This window comes from Danio aesculapii, chromosome 6 (assembly GCF_903798145.1).
Source record: "Danio aesculapii chromosome 6, fDanAes4.1, whole genome shotgun sequence".
In the NCBI taxonomy this organism is placed as follows: domain Eukaryota; kingdom Metazoa; phylum Chordata; class Actinopteri; order Cypriniformes; family Danionidae; genus Danio; species Danio aesculapii.
Window position 1 is genome coordinate 31,083,431 of NC_079440.1, and position 22,475 is coordinate 31,105,905.

A 22,475-nucleotide genomic window follows, 5' to 3' on the forward strand; every position below is an offset into this window, starting at 1 on the left:
TGCATTCAATTCAGTGATTACAAAATTCTGGAGGGACAACACAGCTGCCAGTTTTTCTATCCATTTTAAGTGATGGAAAATCAGCTTTTTAGTCAGTGAAGGTCAGGGAATTTAAGAGTTTAGAGTGGGAACCCTTGAAATACTACTTGACAGGTCCCAGCTTGAAATTTGACATGAACTGAAATGTCTATTGTTCTTTATCATCCCACATACATTATCATTTCCTTCTCCTACTGTCATTTAAAAACAGTTTTTACTTAGAACTGTTTTCTAAAGAACCCCTAGCAATTTCTCTCCACACTGTGGATCTCAATTACACTTCTGAATCTTAATATTTAAGAATCTCCATTTAAAAACCATGAAAAAAATCGATATGAGAAACATTGTGATAAGACAATGTTGGGCAAGGCAGCAATGATAGAACAGACAAACACACATATACACACACACATCATAATAACATTCTCTCAGATGCATCCCGCAGGGCTTGGTATTCTGCATATCAACATTAGGTTCAATAAAAAATGGTAACAGCAAGGAATGCCTACAGAGTGCAAAAGGCCAGGTTAAACACTCAACGACGCCTTTAAAGATAATGGTTCATCTTGGAGCGTAAGAATGTCCTTTAAAGGAAAAGTGCAAACTTTGTGCAAGTGTAAACACATCAAGAGCAGTGAAAGGCTTAAGCAGTGACTAGAAAGCCCTTTCTGTCCGTCACTTGATTCTGCTCTTCATTTCTCTCTCAGCAGGTAGAAAACCACAGCCTTAAGGTAGTGACCACAGGCGCAGACAGCTGTTACTAGCCAGTGAGAGTGGAAACTGGGGTCTGTACTGACGACACACTTTGTGATATCCGCCTGTAAGAGAGCATGGACAATATTTAGATAATATACATAATGAAATACAAATGACTTAGACTTCACTTAGTCATGTTAAAAATGTTAATAAAGGGAAAATACACCCAAAAATAAACATTTACTCTGAATTTATTCAACCTTTAAGGTTTGAGTGAAATTAAAATTGTTTGCTATTCTTTAGGTGAACAATTTATCTGTACTAGATAATGCACTGAATAAGTTTTGATTTGGTAATCTTCAGTCAAAGTCTGAACATGTGCTTTCGCAAAATAGAGTGGTGGTCCTTCTTACCATTCGTTTGCTACTAGGAAATGATGTGCAAAATTAAAGCCCCATCCCGTACTCAATATTCCGTTTCAGTTGGAAGTACATGAACATTTAAAAAAAAAAAAGTCTCAGCGACTTCCGGTTCCCGCTGACTTTCTTTTTTCTGTTAAATGAAAGAGCAGATATTTTGAACTGATATCCATAGTAAGAAATTGTATTAAAGTCAATGGTCTCCAACATTCTGTAAAATATCTTCTTTTGCTTTTCACAGAAGAAAGAAATCCAGGTTTGGAACAAGTGAAATGTTAGCAAAACGAAGACAGATTTTTTTTTTCAGTTTTGGTTAAACAAGCCATGAAAAATTCAGCAAACTTTTATGATATAGTTTTGTGTTTCAATGTATTTGGCAAGGACAAAAAGGAAACTGAACTGCTGGTTGCAAGAAAGTATGTTCCCTTTAAGCCAAAGTCAACATTCAGTCTAAACATGCTATATTTCAACACTGAGCAATACTGGGTTGACGATGATATAAAAGTTTCAAAAGTACACTCAGGGCCGGTTTCACAAAACATGGCTTAGCTTAAGTAAGGACAAGGGCCTTCACTAAATTATTTAATTAAGCAGCTTTTATAAAAACAAAAACTTGCTTAGAAAAATCACTATACTATTCTTTCTTGAAACTAGTTGCTGGTTATTTTTACTGTACTAGACTTAAAGGGCACCTATGGTGAAAAATCTACTTTTCAAGCTGTTTGGACAGATATATATGTAGGTATAGTGTATAGACCGTCATATTGGGGTAAAACAAACACACCCAGTCCTTTTTTTTTTCAAATTTCACAACATAAAAACGGAGGACCAATTGGAGCGGTTTTCAGACTGACAGCAACTTGACGTAGGAGTGCGGTCCCCCCACCCACCAAATTTATCTGACAGCAACCGGGAATAAAAGGTGTGTTCAGTTCGCTAGGATCATCAATCATCATCAAACGTGATCAAGAGTGAGTTTTACAAGTTTAAAATGTTTCAAAACAGAGCATCTGTGTAATGAATTACAGCGATTTACTTCAGCTTTGCTTCATCAGCACAGCCGCATGTCAGAACAATTATAAAGGAAGACGCTTCAATCCCGGTTTGTGGATGTTAAATCAGGTTTATTTTGTACATTAACATAACAGATATCCATACAGCAGTGGAGATTAACCTGTATCCTGTCACATTTGCGTCCAAAAAGAGTGCAAATCTAAACACGCGCGCTGTCTGTGTGTGTGTGTCTGTGTGTGTGCACGTGAACTTTTTAAAGACATTGTGTGTGACTCATCGGTGAGACTCCATAAAAAATGCATCAAATACTGATTGGTAAAGTTCTTACAGTAGTATTTCTCATAGATGCTACGTGAGATCTTCCTTTAAGTCTGTCTGTTGTCTGAATCAGCTGAGGGAGGAGATTAAGGCACGCAGAAAGGCACGTAAAAACGGTGGGCGGGGAGGACTAGCCTTAAAGGCACAGTACAACAAAACCGCAACCTGATGCACAAAGGTATAAAAGAGAAACTTATAAAAGGTCAAATAAATAATCTGATGGGTGTTTTGAGCTGAAACTTTACAGACACATTCTGGAGCCCCAAATACTTATATTAAATCTGGACAAAGGGGTAACTTAGGTGCCCTTTAAACCTTATCTTGGAAACTGAAGGGTTAAAGGACACCTATTTTACCCCTTTTCAAGATTTAAGATAAGTCTTTTGCGTCTACAGAATGTGTCTGTAACGTTTCAGCTCAAAACACCCATCAGATTATTTATTATAGCTGTCTGAATATTGGAATTTTCTGCTCTTAACACAACGTAGCTGTTTTTGTGGCCTGTGCATTTATTGATAGTTTTCCCAGAGTCAGAGAGTGCCTCAGGCCCCGTTTACACTAGTACATTTTAGTTTTAAAATGGCGTTTTAGAATGAAAACGATCCGCAACCACACTAGCGTTTCACCCTGCATTTCTAAACAACTCTCCGTCCACCTTACCTATATGAGAGCTGTGAACGTCGGACTGTTTATCAATGATCTACCGCTGGATCTAATCTCACTATATTTGTTAAACGTGATATTTAAATTCATCTTGTTGTCTCTAACTAACAACATATTCCCAGACTTTGGTCTTTTGAATCTATTACTTGTTCTCAGGTAACATGTTTTGGCTGAGCGCAAAGATAAGTTAGGTTAATATATTCATTAATGTAACTGCGGAAAGCAAATCTGCACATCTGACTGATTGCTTGCCTTTATTTCCTATATTGTATATACTAACTGTATGTTATACTTTTATAATGGCCATTATTGATTATTAAAACTGATATTCAATGAAAGAGAGAGTATGTTTCGTATTTTCAATGAAAATTAAAGGAGGCAGTAATGTTATCGGCTCCGTTTTGTTATAAATATGCATGAAGATGATGATCATATTATGCAGCTACATGAAGCCTCAACATTTTGATGTCTGTTAAGTTGCGAATATCAAAATGAAAATAGTCCTCACATCATGTTTTCATTTTATTGTTAAGATTAGCATAGCCAGCATAGCCAGGGTGATGTGAATGACTTTATAAAGTACAAACTCAGGAGTTTGTCTTCCATATCAAACGTGCGAAGTCTGAACTTACAAGTGGTGGATGTAAGACTGAACTGTGTGTAGGCTACTTAATATTGAGGTAAAAGTCCCAATCAAATAGGCGAATGTCTGCAGCCCCGCCTCCGTTTTCAGATGTCTCAGTTTTCCCCTCATCCACACTGAGATGGAGCAGCAGCGTTTTAGAACGAAAACAACCTCTTCAGAGTTTTCAAAAAGCTCCGTTTTCGAGGCTCGAAAACTCCGGCGTAGTGTGGACGGATGGCGTAACCGTAGCAAAACGTATGCGTTTTGAAACTAAAACGTATTAGTGTAAACGGGGCCTCAGTCTCTGCCTCAGCTGCATCAGATAAACAGCACAGTGACTGACATGAAGGAAGCAGATCTCATGTAACGTTTGTGAGAAATACTACAGTAAGAACTTTCCCAATGATTATTTGATATCTTTGTTGTGGAGTTAATTCAAGCCTTTCTACAAAGATGAGTCACACACAATGTCGTTACAAAAGCACACACACTTTTGCACTGTTTTTGCATGGCAGGATACACATTAAAACACATTAATATACACTGCTGTATGGATATCCACTATGTTGTTGTACAAATTAAACCTATTTAACGTCCACAAACCAGGTTTTAAGCATCTTCTTTTATAATTGTACTGACATGCGGCTGTGGAGATAAAGATGGTAAAATTGCTGTAATTCATTACAAACATGCCCTTTTTTAAAAAGGTTTTAAACTTGTAAAACTCACTCTTGATCACATTTGGTGATGATTGATGATCACAGCGAGCAATACAGATCTTTTAATCCCAGTTATTTTGCGCATGTCCTGTCTATATGATTATACGTGTTACTACGGAGACATGTTAATACGCGGCTGTCAATCAATATGGTGGACGGGGAAACCTACGTCACGTTGCGGTGGCTGTCTTCCTGGGATTTGGATTCTATTTTAATGTCAGGAAATTTAAAAAGAGACTTTTTGTCTTTATATCATCTCAATATGACTGTGGACACACTACACCTACACGCAGTTCTGTCCAAACAGCTTACAAAGGAGGATTTTCATCATAGGTGCCCTTAAAAGCATTCACTTTGTTTCCACCTGGTATTAATATGTATTTTGAGTGATCAGGTCACAAAAACAAACAAACAAACAAACAAACAAACAAACAAACAAACAAACAAACAAACAAACAAAAAATACAAGTCAGTCAAGAACAAGTCAGGAACACTCCTTCTCATCCGCATAATAGTTTCTGAAAGCAAAGAAGGTCAAGGTGCTTCAGGATTGGCCAGGCCAGCCCAGTCAGCAGACATGAACATTATTGAGCGTGTCTGGGTAAGAATTTAAAAAATCTTGATGAACTCTTAGAGTCATGCAAAAACGCTTTCTTGGCCATTCCAGATGACTTTATTAATAAGTTATTTGAGTCATTGCAGAGATGTATGGATGCAGTCCTCCAAGCCCATAGGAGTCATACACAATATTCATTCTTTTTCCACAGCACCATGACTTTATATTCTATACTGTACATTATTTCTGTTAAGCTGTTAAGATTTTTGTCTAAGCAAAGTCAGACCTTATTAATTTAAGTCAAGGCATGATTATATTTTATTTTGGTAAAACAAGTGTAATCTAGAGGCTTTTGCCTTTCATATAATGGCCTCTGATATCAAATGATTAACTAGAAGTCAAGTTATTATGTTGTTCCTAAAACTTGGATAGGCAATGAGCCTTTTGTCAGGTAGTGTACACTTTGCTGTCTGCATTTGGTTTGTGTACAAATTTTATACTTAAAAGTACAAAAATGCACTTTTTTTTGTCTTTTTGGAGTTGCACAATTATTTTCCTGTTAATTGAGAACCTAGATGTTGTTTAGGCTGCAAATGGAAATACAGCAGTCAAAAGACAATCGATAGATCAAAACAGGGAGATAATGAAGACACTGAGAGATTGGGACATCCCTTAATTGGGATTTTAATTATGAAGAATCTCACTGTGTTTTTGTGTATCTGTTTGTGTGAATGGGCCCTTCATTTCACTCTCACGCCAATCCAACAGAGCAAAACCCTCAGCATGGCACGTAGACACAAGTGTTCACATACACCGAAATCAAAAACATTGGGAAAAATGCCATTTCCTAGCCATTTTCCTAGCCATTTCTCTACTAATTATATAGAATCTATGCAATCTACATTGTAAAAAAATCTGTTAATTATAATTTTCCAAGTATTGGGGTTTCTGTTTAATTACATTTGTGAATTGCATTATGGGATGTTGATCTGCTGATTAGTAAATTGAAATAATGCAATGTATAAGAAAATATATACAGGGAAAAAGGTCTGTAAAAATAACAGAAATGTACTGGCAGTTTATTACAGTTTTTGTACCGTAAAACACAACACCAACCTAGACAATAAATCACTTTAAACCATCAAAACGTTACAAAAAACCTTATTTGAACTTTTCAAGGTTACAGGTTGTCGGAAGAAAGATTAAGGTCCCATATTGTAATCCAAAAGCATAAATAAACGGAAAAATACGATTCTTTTACAGTACATCTCTAAATACTTCTCTAAGAAGTAGTATACCACAAAAATGTTTGATTACCTGATGACAGTTTTCAGTTCAGTATGGGTGTGTTTACTTTATACAAATACTGCGGTTACAAAATCTGGACACTCCCAAGAGGAAGACCTTAAAGAATGCTGAGAATGATTTTCACCTGAAGCCACTACTGACTTTCACTTAGTCAACTAAACCAGCCTTTTTAAAATGTACACCCACCACATCAAACAGTTCTTTATGAGCGCTGAACGTTTTCTTTGTGTACGCAATTCTACAAAAGTGATATCAAACTTGTCCTAGATAACTACGTCCTAAGAAAATATGAGATACACATTAATTCTTATTACTCACATCAAGATATTTTACTTTAAGTTCTTTAGTGTGCTTATCAAACACAGTGCGTTTATAAATGTGCCATATTTCATTTGAATAAGAGTGTGAGAGATAACTGTGGTCTGTTCAGAGCATGTCCTTATTTTTGGGATGTATGTGATCCACAGATTAATAAGAAAATGTAACACGTAACAAAATTTGCAGGCGATATAAAACTATTCACGCACATAAGAAACAAATAAGAACTAAAAGCTATATTTGCACACTGTTTTCTTTGAACATATACACACAAAAAATTGTACAATTTGTGTCTTTAGTGTGTGTTAACTTCCACAAACAAACAAGTTAAATAAATGTAAACAACTTAGAAAGAACATCGCATGTATATCAGTTTATTAGGCCCGTGCATTAGCTCTTAAAGGGGCAGTTCACCCAAAGTTCTTTAGTGTGCTCATAAAATACAGTGCGTTTATAAGCGTGCCATATTTCAGTTGAATAAAATTAGGAGTGTGAGAGATAACTGTGGTCTGTTCAGAGCATGTCCTTATTTTGAGATTTATGTGATCCACAGATTAATAAGAAAATGTAACATGTAACAAAATTTGCAGGCGATATAAAACTATTCACACACATAAGAAACAAATAAGAACTAAAAGCTATATTTGCACACAGTTTTCTTTGAAGTTTGTGTCTTTTGTGTGTGTGTGTGTGTGTGGTTATCAAATGAATTATGTGGTTATTAAATAAATGTTAACAACTGGGAAAGAAAACCACATGTATAATCAGTGTATTAGGCCCATGCATTAGCTCTTAAAGGGGCAGTTCACCCAAAATTCTGTCATCATTTACTAACCCTTGTTCCAAACCTGTTTGAGATTCTTACACACTAGAAGATATTTTTTAAAGAATGCTGGAAACCTGTTTTTTGTTTTTCCTACAGGAAGTAAATGGTTCCATGTTTCAGCTTTCTTTAAATTAAACTCTTTTGTATTGAACAGAATTAAGAAAATCATAAATGTGAGTAAATAGTGAGTAAATCTTAATTTTCGGGTGAACTATCCCTTTAAATGTGCCTTGTAAAACAGATGCTCTTGAATGAATAACTTTCGTAATGTACATTAATCTATATTTAAGTATATTGTGTAGAAAACAACACTACATGTTATGCCTTTTCCTTATAAGTGTTCAAGTCATAAATAGAGGTGATTTCTTTGCACTTATTTGAAAAATGACACAATGACTTGAAAACTTGATTAGTGTCGTGCAGGCAGGTTTGTTCTGGTCCAGTGCCATGTTGAATCTGCCTGAACAGAAACAGTCTAATGAGCACAGACACTACACCATAGACGTGCCCTACCAAAACAGCCACACATACCAGCATAGCTCCTTATTCAACAGATTCGCTGAACTGTGCTGGTCTTCTGAGAGACTAATCAGATTTCCACCCACTAAAACGCATGAACGCTACACATTCTGTCTGCACACACTGGACAAAGGAGGAAAGGCAGCAGTGTGTGTGCTTTCTGGGCCTTGATATTGTATAAACACAGCACCTTTCTTTCAGTTAACTGAAAAAAAAGAGTCAAGTAAAGCTCCTATTTTGTGTTTAGTATTTTTACCCTGGATCAAAATGATTGAACACTTTCAGATTCCTTCCTGTTATTGATTGTTAGTTTGGAACCAGGTGATCATTTCCTTAATAATCTGACAAACCCTATTTAATTGCACTGTCTTTGGTCATTTTGCCCATTCCTCCTTGCAGTACCTCTCAAGCTCTAACATGTTGAATGGAAAGCGACGGTGTACAGCCATTTTCAGATCTCTTCAGAGATGTTCAATAGGATTTAGGTCTGGTATCTGGCTGGGCCACTCAAGGACATTCACCGAGTTGTTGTGAAGCCACTCCATTGATATTTTAGTGGTGTGCTTTGGGTCATTGTCCTGCTGGAAGATGAACTGTCGCCCCAGTCTGAGGTCAAGAGGACTCTGAAGCAGGTTTTCATTCAGAATGTCTCTGTACATTGCTGCATTCATCTTTCTCTCTATCCTGACCAGTCTTCCAGTTCCTGCTGCTAAAAAACATCCCCACAGCATGATGCTGCCACCACCATGCTTCACTGTAGGGATGTATTAGCCTGGTGATGAGCGGTGCCTTGTTTTCTCCAAACGTAAAGCCTGGCTTTCACTCCAAAGAGTTCAATTTAAGTCTCATCAGACTAAAGTTTCTTATGGTCTGAGAGTCCTTCAGATGCCTTTTGGCAAATTCCAGGTGGGCAGTGGCTTCCGTCTGGCCACTCTACCATACAGGCCTGATTGGTGGATTGCTGCACAGATAGATGGTTGTCCTTCTGTAAGGTTCTCCTCTCTCCAGAGAAGAACGCTAGAGCTCAGACAGAGTGACCATTGGGTTATTGATCACCTCCCTGACTGAAAGTTTAAAATATGATATCGTAGTGGACCACCCCTTTAATTATAAAATCTCAAAAGAAGCTTTGAATGCAAATTTGATTTGATGCAAATTGAATTAAGTCTTGTATGAAGAGTCTATGGCCAATCTAGTAGTTCTAGAATTCTGGCAGTTCCAGTGTTAAAGGCACTATGAAATGAAAGTAAATATTGTCTTATTTTCCACTGTTGTGACGTACATTCACTTGAAATGAAAGAAGGTAAAAAAAAGTAGGGCAGTGCATGATTTAGTGCTTTAGGAACCGAATGGACTGTTGAAAGACGGGTGTTGCTTACAAAATGACAGAAGATTGGCAAACAAAACACAAACTGATAGCCCCGTCCCAAAGGCATTCCATGGGGAGGGAAGGGTATGGTATTTCCTTAAAGTTTATGAGGGCAAATGAATTTTGACACAATCATGAAGTGCACAGATACATCGTTTATAACAGGAACTACTAGATTAAAATAAAAATAAGAAAAGTACATTTTGATTTCATGGTGACTTTAACTGATCACCGCATACAGATCATCTCTGCACACAGTGTCTTGGGTTTGCACTTTAGCCTTAACTTAAAATTCCTAAAAAATTTATGATACATATTACATTATTTTGGCAAAAAAATACAAAATAAAAAAGGTGTTTATCAATAAGCTACTCAATTTATTGTCTACTCTGTATAAACAATTTTCTTATGAAAATTATATATGTATTTTTTAACATTGTGTACATATTTATCTTCTGTTTGTTTCTTAAAAACTGGTTGGAATTCTCTTCACAACTCAATAGCATTCTTTAAGTTAAGTCATCTAAATTTTAAATTTAAGCCTAAAACACCTACATTTATTAGGGGCAGGACCAAAAAAAACTGTGTACAATCAAAATATTCAGTCTAAACATTTTAAGATTTCAAGGATTTGCATACCTCTGCATTCACACAAACACATCACGCCATCAGCATGTTCTCATTATGCAGACGGACCAGCCATATGTACCTGCGCTTATCCAAAAATCTTCAGCTGAGCGCTTCAGAACGCTCTCATCATTATGTTGATACTTTAATGTGTGCTTTGAACTGTAATGCTTTCTCACTGGTGAATGAGACATGAGGTAATTTCCCCCTTTTATCACTTCTGTTCTCAGGTCTGTGACTGCGTATGCGCATTCATGTGTTTTGGAGGAAGCATGGTTTTAGAAAGTGACTATCCAGGCCGTGCGGGTGAGATATTTAGCTCTAGCAACTGCTAGCCACTCTGAAATTACTTACACTACCTTTAATGACATAAACACAAAAATTAAATGGTCATCAAAACTCTACTAAAACACCAGAACTGGTGGTGACCAAAGGTTTTGCTTAGTACTTTATGTGCTGGACATTTTTTAATATCATAACAATTGTGCAGCTAAAAAGACAATGTGGAGAAAACAGCAGTCAATAAAGTATTTGATACTACTGATGTGGATTTTTGGTTGAGCTTTGAAATTCACTTTGAGATCAAGTAAACATGTCATCTTTATTTACTGTATATAGACCAACCAGGGTTTTTATTTTTTGGTAAGTGGATTATTGAGTGAGATTTTAGTGTTGTTAATATGACATGTGATGTATTGCAATTAGTCAGCTGCCCACACAAACATTGTATCACCTGCCGTGCGAGACAAAGGCAAACAAACGAGTTTTTACAGTATTTAGTTGGGGATAAAAAATGTCTCACATGATTACAGTTGAACCACTGAAGTCACATGGACAGTTTTTTTGGTTCCTTTTTGGACTTTTTTTTTGTCTATGTAGGATGAAGGAGCTCTCAGATTTAATCTAAAATATTTGAATTTGTGTTTCAAAGATGAACACATGTCTCAGGGGATTAGAACGACACGAGAGTTCCCGAGAGTAATTAATTATGAGAGTGATTAATTTTCATTTTTGGGTGTAATCCTTTTCATTTTTAGGTGTAATCCCAAAAATAGGATTTCAGGGGCAAACCTTTAGGCAGGGGCGTCGCTAGACCCAATTCACTGGGGCACGTGCCCCAGTGAAAATCTCCAGTGCCCCAGTAAATGCATTGAGATATGATTTACTTCATATGCAAGTGTATTTATTAAGAGTAATTCCGAAATAAAGACGCTATTCTCTATGTGCAACTGAACCAACGCTGGTGAAAGCAGTGTAATCAAAAAGCAAACTGACGCATCCCCGCGTGTGCGCAGAGAACATGCGCGCCTCTTGCACGCGCTGCTCTTCTTCTGCGAGTCCCGATAGTTAACAAGCGCGCCAAAAAAGCAGGCTGCTTGTTACACGCCGCTCATGCGTTGTAAAACCTGCGTAACAGCCTTTTATTTTTAGCAAGTGGGCAAAACTAAAGTTTAAACAATATGATGGTGACCTTACTAAGCATGCCTCCTGATAGATTTATTTTGTATGAAGCAAAATGGAGGGATGAGGATTCAGGGAGGTAAGACTTAACAAACCTAATTATCTGCCATGTGTCAAGTCTACAAAAGATAATCCTATAACATATCTTTTTTTTTTTTTTGTATTTTTTTGAATTGTCTATAGAATTTCATTCAAATGAAAGTAATATTTATTTAAGTAATTTCTTAAATGATCTTAGCATCACTCCAGTTGTCTTAACATTGTTTTCCAGTTACATTTAAGATTATTTTGAAGAATATTTGTATAATAATAAGAATACTTTTATTTATAATAAATATAATATACATATGTATATAGTGTATTTATAGTGTATTTATATATATAGTGTGTATGTATGTATGTATGTATGTATGTATGTATATATATATATATATATATATATATATTTTTTTTTTTTTTTTTTTTTGGGTGGGGGGTTTGGGAGGGGGGGCAGTAGAGCTTTATGTCTAGCAACGCCCCTGCCTTTAGGTAAGGTATAGAATAGATCCCTGCTCTTCAGTTTTGATTTTACTCTTTGATTTCTGACCTCGATGGACTGAACAGAGTAAATAAACCAGAGCAAATGTTCAAGTCAAAGATAGTGGAGTCCCAGAGATGCACCCTACTGTGTAATCACCATAGACCAATGGTAGTTTGAAGGAATTTACCAACAGTATTTTTTTTTTTCTAACTAATAAGCAGACATTGCTTTTCCCTGATTTTGTTTGAAATTACATCACACCTGTGTGATATTTAAATTTCACTAAAAAATTAAAATTTATACATTTTTTTCATTGCAAAATGTTTTTTTTCTTACTTAGTTTTTGTCTTGTTTCTAGTCCAAATATCTCAAATTCTTAAACCAAAAAGCAAAGACAAATAAAATTCATATTCCTTCAACTTTACCGCAAACTTATCCAGCATAAGTTTTACACAGTGGATGATCTTCCAGCTGCAACCCAGTACTGGGAAACATCCATGCACACTCACATTCACACACACACACACACTACAGCCAATTTAGCTTATTCAATTCACCTAAAGCGCATGTCTTTGAATCGTGGAGAGAAACCGGAGCATCCGGAGAAAACCCATGCGAAGAGGTGGAGAACATGCAAACTCCACACAGAAATCACAACTGACTCAGCCGGTACTTGAACCAGCGACCTTCTTGCTGTAAGGTGACAGTACAATTAAAATTTTCAAAAGTTTTTCCTCGAAATGAGCAAATAATCTGCCAATGGGGTAAGTACTGTACATTAAAGTTATTTCAAGCCGAAGACAAGATTATTTAACTTAAAAATAGCTATTATAAAACTAAGTTTATTAGAAAAGCTCATTTTTAAAGCAGAATAATTTGAATAAGTTATTTTTGAAAGCAGAACAATATTTTTATTTGTATAGTAAATGCTTCTTGAGTAAAGATTTATTAGAGATTTTTCGACTAAAAACAAGTCTGAAGTAGTAAGTAAGAAAAGCTTTTTTTTCCCACTGGTGCTCACCCTCAAGTGTTTCCAAACCTTTATAACTTCCTTTTTTCTGTTGAACCCAAAAGTAGATAGTTTGAAGAAAGCTGGAAACCGTTAACAACTGACTTTCATAGTAGAAAAAAAAAATGCTAGGGAAATCTCCATCTTTCTTCAAAATATCTTCTTTTGTGTTCAACAGAAGAAAGAAACTTAAACAAGTTTGTGGCAAGTAAAGGATGAGTAAATAATGACATCATTTTCATTTTTGGGTGAACGATCACTTTAATTTATCAGTTATCTATTAAATTAGCAAACAGAATGCTCAAAGTCACAATTGACCAATCAGGATCAAGTATTTCAGAGAGGCAATGACCAACAAAAATGCTGTTGCAAGTAAATTCTGCTTGGTGCATCTATATACCATCAACTCTGCATAATGAATGTATGTTTAACCATGAAATCCCCCCATATCACATTGCTGATGTGAATAACAGTTTGCATAAATGACATTAAAGCTGCATCCCAATTCGCATAATATCCGTCCTAAATAGTATTTGAAAATAAAGTTAGTATGTCCCAAATCGCAGTATGTTGAAAAGAGTATGCCAAAGGTACCCGGATGATTTACTGTTTCCCGTAAAAATTCGAAGTGTACAACAGTCCATGCTCTAACCGCTGATATTGCCCACAATACATTACGCAATTTGATGAGAACTATAAACGCGGGTGAAAAGTGTAAACTACAAGCACAGTGGATGCACAATACCAACCGTCAAGTAGAGAGGCTTTGGTAAAGTTGTTTGAATGACTGTTAACTAATATCTAGCCAACTGGAACATGTTTAAACCATGTTTTTCATGTTATATTTCATCTGCAACAACAATTTGAACTTGTAAAGAGATATGCTTGGACATTTAACGTCTGAATGGATAATTATCCGAAGACCTGAGGAGATTTCTCTGTATGAAAGATTCAAATGGAATGGCGGATTATCCTGCTTCTGCTGCTTCTCCAATAAATATAAAAATTAAATATGAAAGAAGCAACATAATGATCCGTTAACAAGGAAGTAGTTTGTCTGAAAGCTTGGATACTCCTCTGTTACACACTCAAAAGTATCTACTTTTCTTTTACAAAAAAAAAAAAGAGTACATACTTTTAGGGCGTAGTATAAGTATGCGAATTGGCACGCAGCATATGTCTTCTAAAAAACAAAAGACTTCTTACCCAGCCTCCTCTCTTCTTTAACCACAACACAAGGCTTTTGCGAACAAACTCGCCCATGCAGTCGACAATAGTGTGCACCATTGCTGGATGTCCATGCCGAACACAGTCCACAGCTAGAGCTCCGGCCACTGCATACAGAGACACAATCTTCCCCCATGTTACACCTGTAAAGAGACAGACAGAGCCTAAAATAATAAATATAATATGGCTTGACTTGATATGAGCCAAGACTTCTTTTTCAGCAGACAAAAACCTTTTTTTTTTCTTTAATCTGAATTTTATTTATCTGAATTGATTTTAAATCAAAAAGAAGCAATTGTTAGGATAATGACATCAACGAGACAGTAGGTGCACTGATGCCTTTTTTAGTTCTTTCCCACAATAACATGTCTGAATTTGATGAAAAGGCTCTCTGTCCTACTATTTCTCATCAAACAAGAAGACATCAAACTCTATTACAGCTAATTTAATAAACTGCTGTAACTACTTATACTTCTCAGTCTGAAAAGAAATGTAATAAAGCTGTAAATCCCTGGCTGGAAAACATCAAACGACCAGACATAAACACATCAACCAGAAACCTAATCGGCGACCAGCAAAGACAGGAAACACAAAGGCAAAAGGAAACCATATTGAGGCATATAGGAGATAAAAGCTGGCTTGAAGTTCAAGATAAACCCAAAACGCAAGAATTCCCTCCGGCTCTGTGTCTTGTAAGAATGTAACATGTTAAGTTGGCGATTTAGATGGTATTAATAGCTCTACCAAAGTCAAAATTGTGCACTTCTCAAGTACTTTGCAGCTGCATTTTCAAACTTTTCCAGCATCATTTCAGCATCGATATTGCAATGTGATCATTCGCAATAGTCACATCGCAAGAATATGCAATGTTGCTTCTTGTTATGCATTCTTGTTATGCAGTTATGCATCTTGCTTGTGTTTTTTAGGCCTGTGACTGTGTAAGGGTTTTAAAAGCATTCAGGCATAATAAAATGTACCGTTTGTAACTTTGAAAAATGAATAATGATTAATTTTATAAAATTGTTTATAAAAATGAAGACTTTGCAGTATTATTTTACATTTGATTATTCAATTACTGTATACATGAATACATTTCCACTCTTCAGAAAACAATAAAACGCTGTTTATTTAATTATATTTTTCTTTATTGAATTTATCTATGCTTGTATATTGTTTGTTATATTTTATGCACTCCCCTAAAGAATCTTCCCAAACAATCTAAAATTATAGATTCTTTACAAACATTTATTCATCTAGTAAAATTGTATTTTTATCTCAATATATATCGCAGAATAAAAAAAATATTGCAATGTGTCATTTTTCCAATATCGTGCAGCCCTAATACATACTTTAACATGCTTAATTGTCATTTGTATTCTGTATTATAGTATTATAAGGACAAATTTTAATGCCATGTTTGCCCCAAGGCTAATATTGAATTGCTCTCATTTACTCTCCTAAATATCTTTTATTTGCATCTTAAATGTGTCATCTTCCTCTTAAACTTGTATTTTTTTAATTTCTAAGTGCACAGAGTAAAAAATTGCTAAAGACAAGCAGATCACGCAACAGGCTCCAGAGGTTTCATTTTATGCAAAAGCAAAAATGATTTAATTTTACTAAAATATTTGACGATTTAGTAGATACTTTTTACCAAAGCAACACGATTGCATTCAAGCCGTTTTCAGCACTTTATCCACAACTTTAAAAACATTCAATAAAAATTCAAGGATTTCGAACACCACCACAAACCCTGTTTTAAAGTGAAAACAGATGTTACATATCAAATGAAACCTTGAATTAAATAGCTGCATATTTACACTGATACTCGAAATACTGCTTTAACTACAAAATAATAGAACCATCTGCGTGTGTATAAGCTATCTTAAAAATGGGGTTGCAGATTCTAACAATTACCAAACTAAACTCTAAACCACTTTAAGAAGACAACAAAAAAGACAATGTTCAAACTTAACTAAAATGATCCTACTTGACTAATCTCCTCGCACTCTTCTTAGTTACTGTAGCACTTTCACAATGGAGCTTTCATTCAGAATATCACAATAATATATAAGCGCACTTAAAAGACTATTTAACTTTAATTCAATAAATGAATGATGAATCCCGTTTTCATTTTTAAAAAGTCTTCTGTTTTAATTTTAAAAAATAAATTAATTCCAAAAAATATATTGTGATTTCTAGTGAAAGTTGCTAAATACAAACAAACAGTAAAGCTTAAGTGCAATGACACTTAAAATGTCTAAATAGTGCAAATAAATTAAATTAAATGCCAAAGCAAATGTATACAATATAATTCAAATGTATTTTAATAATGTTTGGCCTAAATAATACAAAATAGTGCAAAACAATATATATATTTCAGTTTTTTTGTTGTTTAAAAACTATAAAATATATATTTTTACAAATTAAAAAATGTATATATACACACACATATACATATATATAGTCACACACAGTCACCACAGCACTGGGAAATAACATTAAACATTACTTCTTTTGATTTGCCATTATCAGGTTTGTTTGTTTTTTTGGAGTAAAATAGACAAATAGTGTGTTTTATTGTACACTTTTTTTATTTTAACTAATGATAACATGTCTCCAATATTTCAAATGAAAGGATTATTATCATGTGAATCATTTAATTGCAGAAAAGTTTATATAAAGTGTGTGTGTGTGTGTGTGTGCGCACATGCATATTGTTTTTCCAGAGATGTAAAAAATATTGCAGAGTCAAAGAAACCTATGAACCAAAGGTCACTAAGAAAGTTAAAAACTGCTTGGGGTCAGGTATGTGTACCAACAGGAGGAGCAAGGGCGTCACTGGGTGCACTGTGTCCTGCTTTCATAATTAAAACACATTGAATATTTCTTCAAGTAAATGAGGTGAATATGCTCCAGCACATCTACACAGCTGCCCATGTTGTAAAAAAAAAAAAAACATGATTCACTGAACTCAAACCCTCTGAGGTCAAAATGGGGTTGCAGTACTATGAACTAAACTGAATCCCAAGGGTTTGCACTAAATATACTGTAAGTTATGCACAGCGTGCAGCAAAGGGAATGAGAACTTCCATGGTGCCCAGACACTGTTTACTTGAAAGAAAAATCCATCTTTTATGAAGCTCTCAGGGTCGAGTGCAGCACTGTTCCTGTGTTTATAGTAATGTCAGAGTGGATCTGTTTTTACCCTCTTTAAAGAGAGTGTCATTTATTAGGATATTTCGTTTAAAAAGTGAACGGTTGACATTTAACACTTTTCCGGAAGATATGCTGCACTTTTTCAAACTGAAATCTTCATGAATACTGTTCTATTGAAAGTATTTGCTGTGGGACTAAATGTATTTGCTGTGGGACTAAATACATATTTATAATGTTAGTAATAATGGTGTAACGGATCACAAATCTGATGTAATTTTCTTTCCATTTATTACAAAAACAATTCTGCAAGACACTTTTGGTTTTAACAAACAGAACATGTAGTTTTATTAAAAATAAAATGAAGAAATAATCAGCTGAATAAAAAAAATTTTAAAAATTTTCAGAACTGTGAAAAATTCACTGTTATTACTGCTGTTGCTGATGACGCTAAATCTAACATTAAAATTTGTACAACCCATATTTATTTTTATTCTCATTTTCAATAAATGATGCAGTTATTCACTCCTAACACTTCCTGTTTCATCGCTAAATATATCCTCTTTGAAGAATTATTCAGTGGCATATTTTTGATGACTGGTTAAACAATGTTATTGCTGCCTAAAACTTTAACTTGAGCGTTGACGGTGATTTTAATCATTATCATAAACATCAGTGGTTTTATCTAAACTGTAAACTGTTATCCCAGTACTTCTGTGTTATTTGACTGTTTGTCACTTCATAACCAACTCAAAATACTCAATCTCTTTCTTGATTTTTGCAATTTCAGATTTGAATGCAGCGATTCGAAGGATTAATAAACATATGCAAATCACCATCATTTATAATTTATGTTGCGTGGGTGTTGAGATCCTGATCTATCAATGATTAATCGTGCAGCTTGAATGACACGAGGCAATCTCTCTGCGATCAAACATGGGTTGTGATCCGTACGAATTACGGATCAACCGTTATCCATTCCACCCCTAGTTAGTAAATGTAAAATTTCTTATTATTTTAATAGAATTGTAAAATGTCACTTAGGGTTGCTTACAAGACTCCATTATCCACTAAAAGTGTAAAATCTCTGTGTTTTATTTATCACTTTAAATGGCAATGGTATTTTTGGGGGGCTGAAAATTCAGATGTTCAAAAATGAGTTTAAAAGTCAATCATCATCTCTGTGCAAAGTACAAAAACATCCATTTGTGAAAAATGTTGACATAATCCTCCTGCATATTACACGTTCAGTCTATATATGCATGAGTATTTGACCACCAAAACAACAATGGTGGACTGCAAGACAATACTGTGGATGCGTACCAAAATTTCTTCCTCGTTTCCTCACTTTAATCCGGAAATTGCTTGAGCTCAGACATTTTGTATTACATGTCAATTTGATAATTGCGCTGCAAGGAGGTGAGGATCAAGGAGAGAGAGGAGGTATGAGCAAGGAAGCACCGGTGTATCCCTTGCGGAAGTGTTTTACTGACTAAACGTGACGTGCGTGTAAATTCTCCTCCCCTTCACACCTGTGCCAATAATCGCTAACTATAGTTGAAAAATCACACACACATTAATGTGAATAATGTGATTTGTTTTCACAGTTCGTTTAATTTTGATGTAATATAGTTTTCCCGCATAAATAGAAAACAGTTAATAACAAGGAATAATTCATAATTTTGTGGAGGTTATATTACAATGTAAACATTTTTTGTTTAGATTAAAGAATCTGGTCGTGCAAGCAAAATCAGTGATACAGTTTTCATTAAATGACAATTTTTTGAAGTGACTCTAAAAGAAGACAAGGATATATTGTTTCACTTGATTCAATTCCTCTGTCCTCACGACTTTTCCTTGCATTCGCTAAAGGAAGCAAGAAGAGAACACAAGGATGCACAAATAAGAATTGAGAAACACCCTGTATTTGCACAGGCGAAAAGTGTTTCTCGACACAGCGATACTGCCAGCCACTGGTCTGGCATGCACACAACAATGTTTTTTTTTTGTTTTTGTGGATTCGTGTAAAGACATTGTGGTCTACAAAACTTTCCAAAAACACAAAAGAAAATGGTTTCCATTTTTAGTACCTCATTGTCATGTAAACATGACAGAGACTAGTGCATCAATACTGCTGTATTAATACTTACAAGCTACTTCGGTATTGATTCTTTTGAGTGTGTGTGTGTGAGTTTCTGCACCACTTTCATATCTTTTCAGTACTTTTGGTAAATTTTTGTCCTAAATTTTCTTAACATCCATACTGTAAAAAAAAGTTGACTCAACTCAAAATTGTAAGCCAACTTGGTGCAGAGCTTTTTTGAGTTGTCTTAACTTTCAACCCAAGTACTGCACTTGACTCGATATAAGTTGAGTAAACTCAAAAATGTCCTGAAGCTGGTTGCTTTAAAATTTTAAGTTAAGTCAAATTTTTTTACAGTGCACAAAGACATCTATTTTTGTATTTATTTAATCATTCTTATGAACAATCAAAGTGTAGTACATGAAATGCTACTGTAATTCTGGGATTCAAAACTATGTAGAAAACTGAAGTTGGCCAGGAAAAACTGGAAAAATGTCACCTTTTTAAAGTTAAGAAATCTGTAAAAAAAGTGCCAGTATCTCTGTAAAATACTGTATTTTAGAAGATGGTTTATGCAAGTATAATGATCCTTTTATTCTGAAAATATTAATATAAAATATGAAAATAAATAAGAAAATCACATATTTAAAAAGGGGCGACACGGTGGCTTACTGTCACCTTACAGCAAGACGTTTGAGTCTCGGCTGGGTCAGTTGGCATTTCTGTGTGGAGTTTGCATGTTCTCAATGAATAAAAATTTTAAAAGGCTGTATCAATATATCGAAATTTTATAACTTTGCCCATCCCTACACTGCATACAACGTCAATGTGTGTGTGTCCAACAGTGAACTTCAACAGTGAAGCTTATAAATCTTTTCAGAAAATACAGGAATGTCACTTAAAAGGAATGGACTCTGTCATCATTTACTCACCCTTATGTTCTTCCAAACCTTTTCGACTATATTCTGTGGAACATAAGAAAGATATTTTAAGTAGGGCTGCACGATATTAGAAAAAAACTGACATTGCGATATTTTGTTTTTCTGCATTATATATTGCAATGCGAATCTAGTCATAAGATGACTTAACGCTATTTGGAAAAAAATCCTAATATTATATTGATTGGGATGATTTTATAGGGGAGTGCATCTGTGTAATAATATAATAAACAAATTATGAACATGATGAATACAACAAACATACAAACAAATAAATAAATAACTGTTTTCTGGGGAGTCAAATGGGTTAAAGAGCCCATATTATGGCTTTTTGAAAATGCCCTTCCATGTAGTGTGTCACACAGCTCTAAGTGAAGTGAAATATCCAGCTAAGGCTTAAATCTGTAAGTGTACAGTGTTTAAAACTATTGATTCATCTATAAAAGAGTCGACTCATAGTGCTTCAAACGAGTCGTCTTGATAACGAGTTATTAGGTGTTTCGCGATGACGCAGCTACGAAACACAAGTAGTTGCACGCGCAAGCCCGGGAGATTTGAAACCTGCGGCTCCGCCCACTAACAGAAAAAAGTCACACACACACACACACAGAGACACACACAGACACCGGTAGAATGAAGTCACGCTGTGCAGATGGAGATTATTGACAGTTCACCCAAAGATGAAACCTTAGCATATAGCCTAGCCTTGAGCAGATCGAGAGCCTCTGGAAACTACCTGCTTACAAAGAAGACTTCATCAGTTTGTTAAAGGAAGGATCGGTAAAGACTGTCAGAACATGGATCAGTGGATCATGAATCAGTTTCTTCCCCCATTTCACCAGTGTAAGTACGTGCGATTAAAATTGTTGCCTCGTTTACTCTAGCTTGCAAATTATGCATTTAGTTGTGTTTTGTTACTTGTAACCGCGTGTGCTGTATCAGGTTAACTCTTTATATTCTCATATCGCGTGTAAAGCTACGTTGAAAACGCGACGCGTGCCGCTTTGTTTATGGATAGTCAGCTATGTGTGTGTGTGTAATGTGTGTGTGTGTGGCTCCTCTGAGGAGGTTGATGTGTGTGTGTGCGTGTCTCTGAATAGGGTAAAGCTCTAGGCAAAGGGTGATCAAAGGGACCCGTTTGTAAAGTGAGGACTTTAGGGGGTGTCGCGGTTGAAATCTTAGGGTTGTAATCGCGGATGTAACTGAGGACGCGGAGGGGAAGGGAGGTGTCGCCGCCGCGCCGTCTCTATTCTGGACGCGCCGGCCCTGTGTGTGCGTGTGTGTAAAAAGAGCAAGTAGACTGCTAGGACATATACTCGCCAGTTCTTGGACTTTTTGCTTGATAAAATAGTTAGTCGTCAGTATTTTCTAGTCCATCGTCTGTACATTCACCCACTGGCAGCCAAAATCCACTATGAAGCGTGTGTACGCTGTGACTACTTTTATATTGTTGATAATCTGCTGGGCATTTCACTCTGTCTCGCCCTGAAGCCTGTCAGTGTCGTCGACCAATCGCAGCAGCCTGTCATTGGTCCAATCAGCGCAGATTAGCTTCGCGCTGAGGACGGGTTTGGGTACAAATGAATCGCTGAACGATTCATATGGGAGTCGCTGGGATAACTAGGTAAAAATAAATGCATATTATAAGACCATCAAAGTGTTGTTTGACCTTGCATGCATATTAGACTGTTGTTGGAGACCCTTACAACCTAAATATGACCCTATTTCATCTATAATATGGGCTCTTTAAAGCCCAGACATAAAATAACACAGTATAGTCTTCTTTTTTGTATAAATGATACAGTTAATCTTTGCTAAAGCTACAACTTCTTGACTAAATGGTTTAAATTGACTTGAAATCTTACACAGCCACCAGCCTTAAAAACAGGTCTAAATTTAAATCTTTTACTCGATTATGGTTCAAATTTGTAATGACTCTTCAAATCCATGTGTATGAAATGCAGGTCCTTGTTAATTATAATCCCAAATCAACACTGAAGTCCGACAATTAACTATTGCAGATTCACAAATAGCGATATCAACGCTGAAACGATATATTGTGCAG

The 22,475-nt window shown here is 35.5% G+C and overlaps 1 protein-coding gene across 2 annotated transcripts in view; it reads right to left on the reverse strand.

Annotated features, from left to right (window-relative positions):
- Positions 1-457: 457 nt before the first annotated feature.
- Positions 458-22,475, reverse strand: part of boka (BCL2 family apoptosis regulator BOK a) — a 27,233-nt gene continuing 5,215 nt past the window's right edge. Inside the window, exons 3-5 of one of the 2 annotated variants that reach the window (XM_056459959.1) lie at positions 20,405-20,437; positions 14,213-14,376; positions 458-857 (exon numbers count right to left, since the gene is read on the reverse strand). In XM_056459959.1, coding sequence (XP_056315934.1) covers positions 732-857; positions 14,213-14,376; positions 20,405-20,437 — 323 coding nt within the window. In that variant the 3' untranslated portion in view covers positions 458-731. The remainder of the gene's footprint in view (positions 858-14,212; positions 14,377-20,404; positions 20,438-22,475) is intronic. The other variant, XM_056459960.1, reaches the window with a different exon arrangement.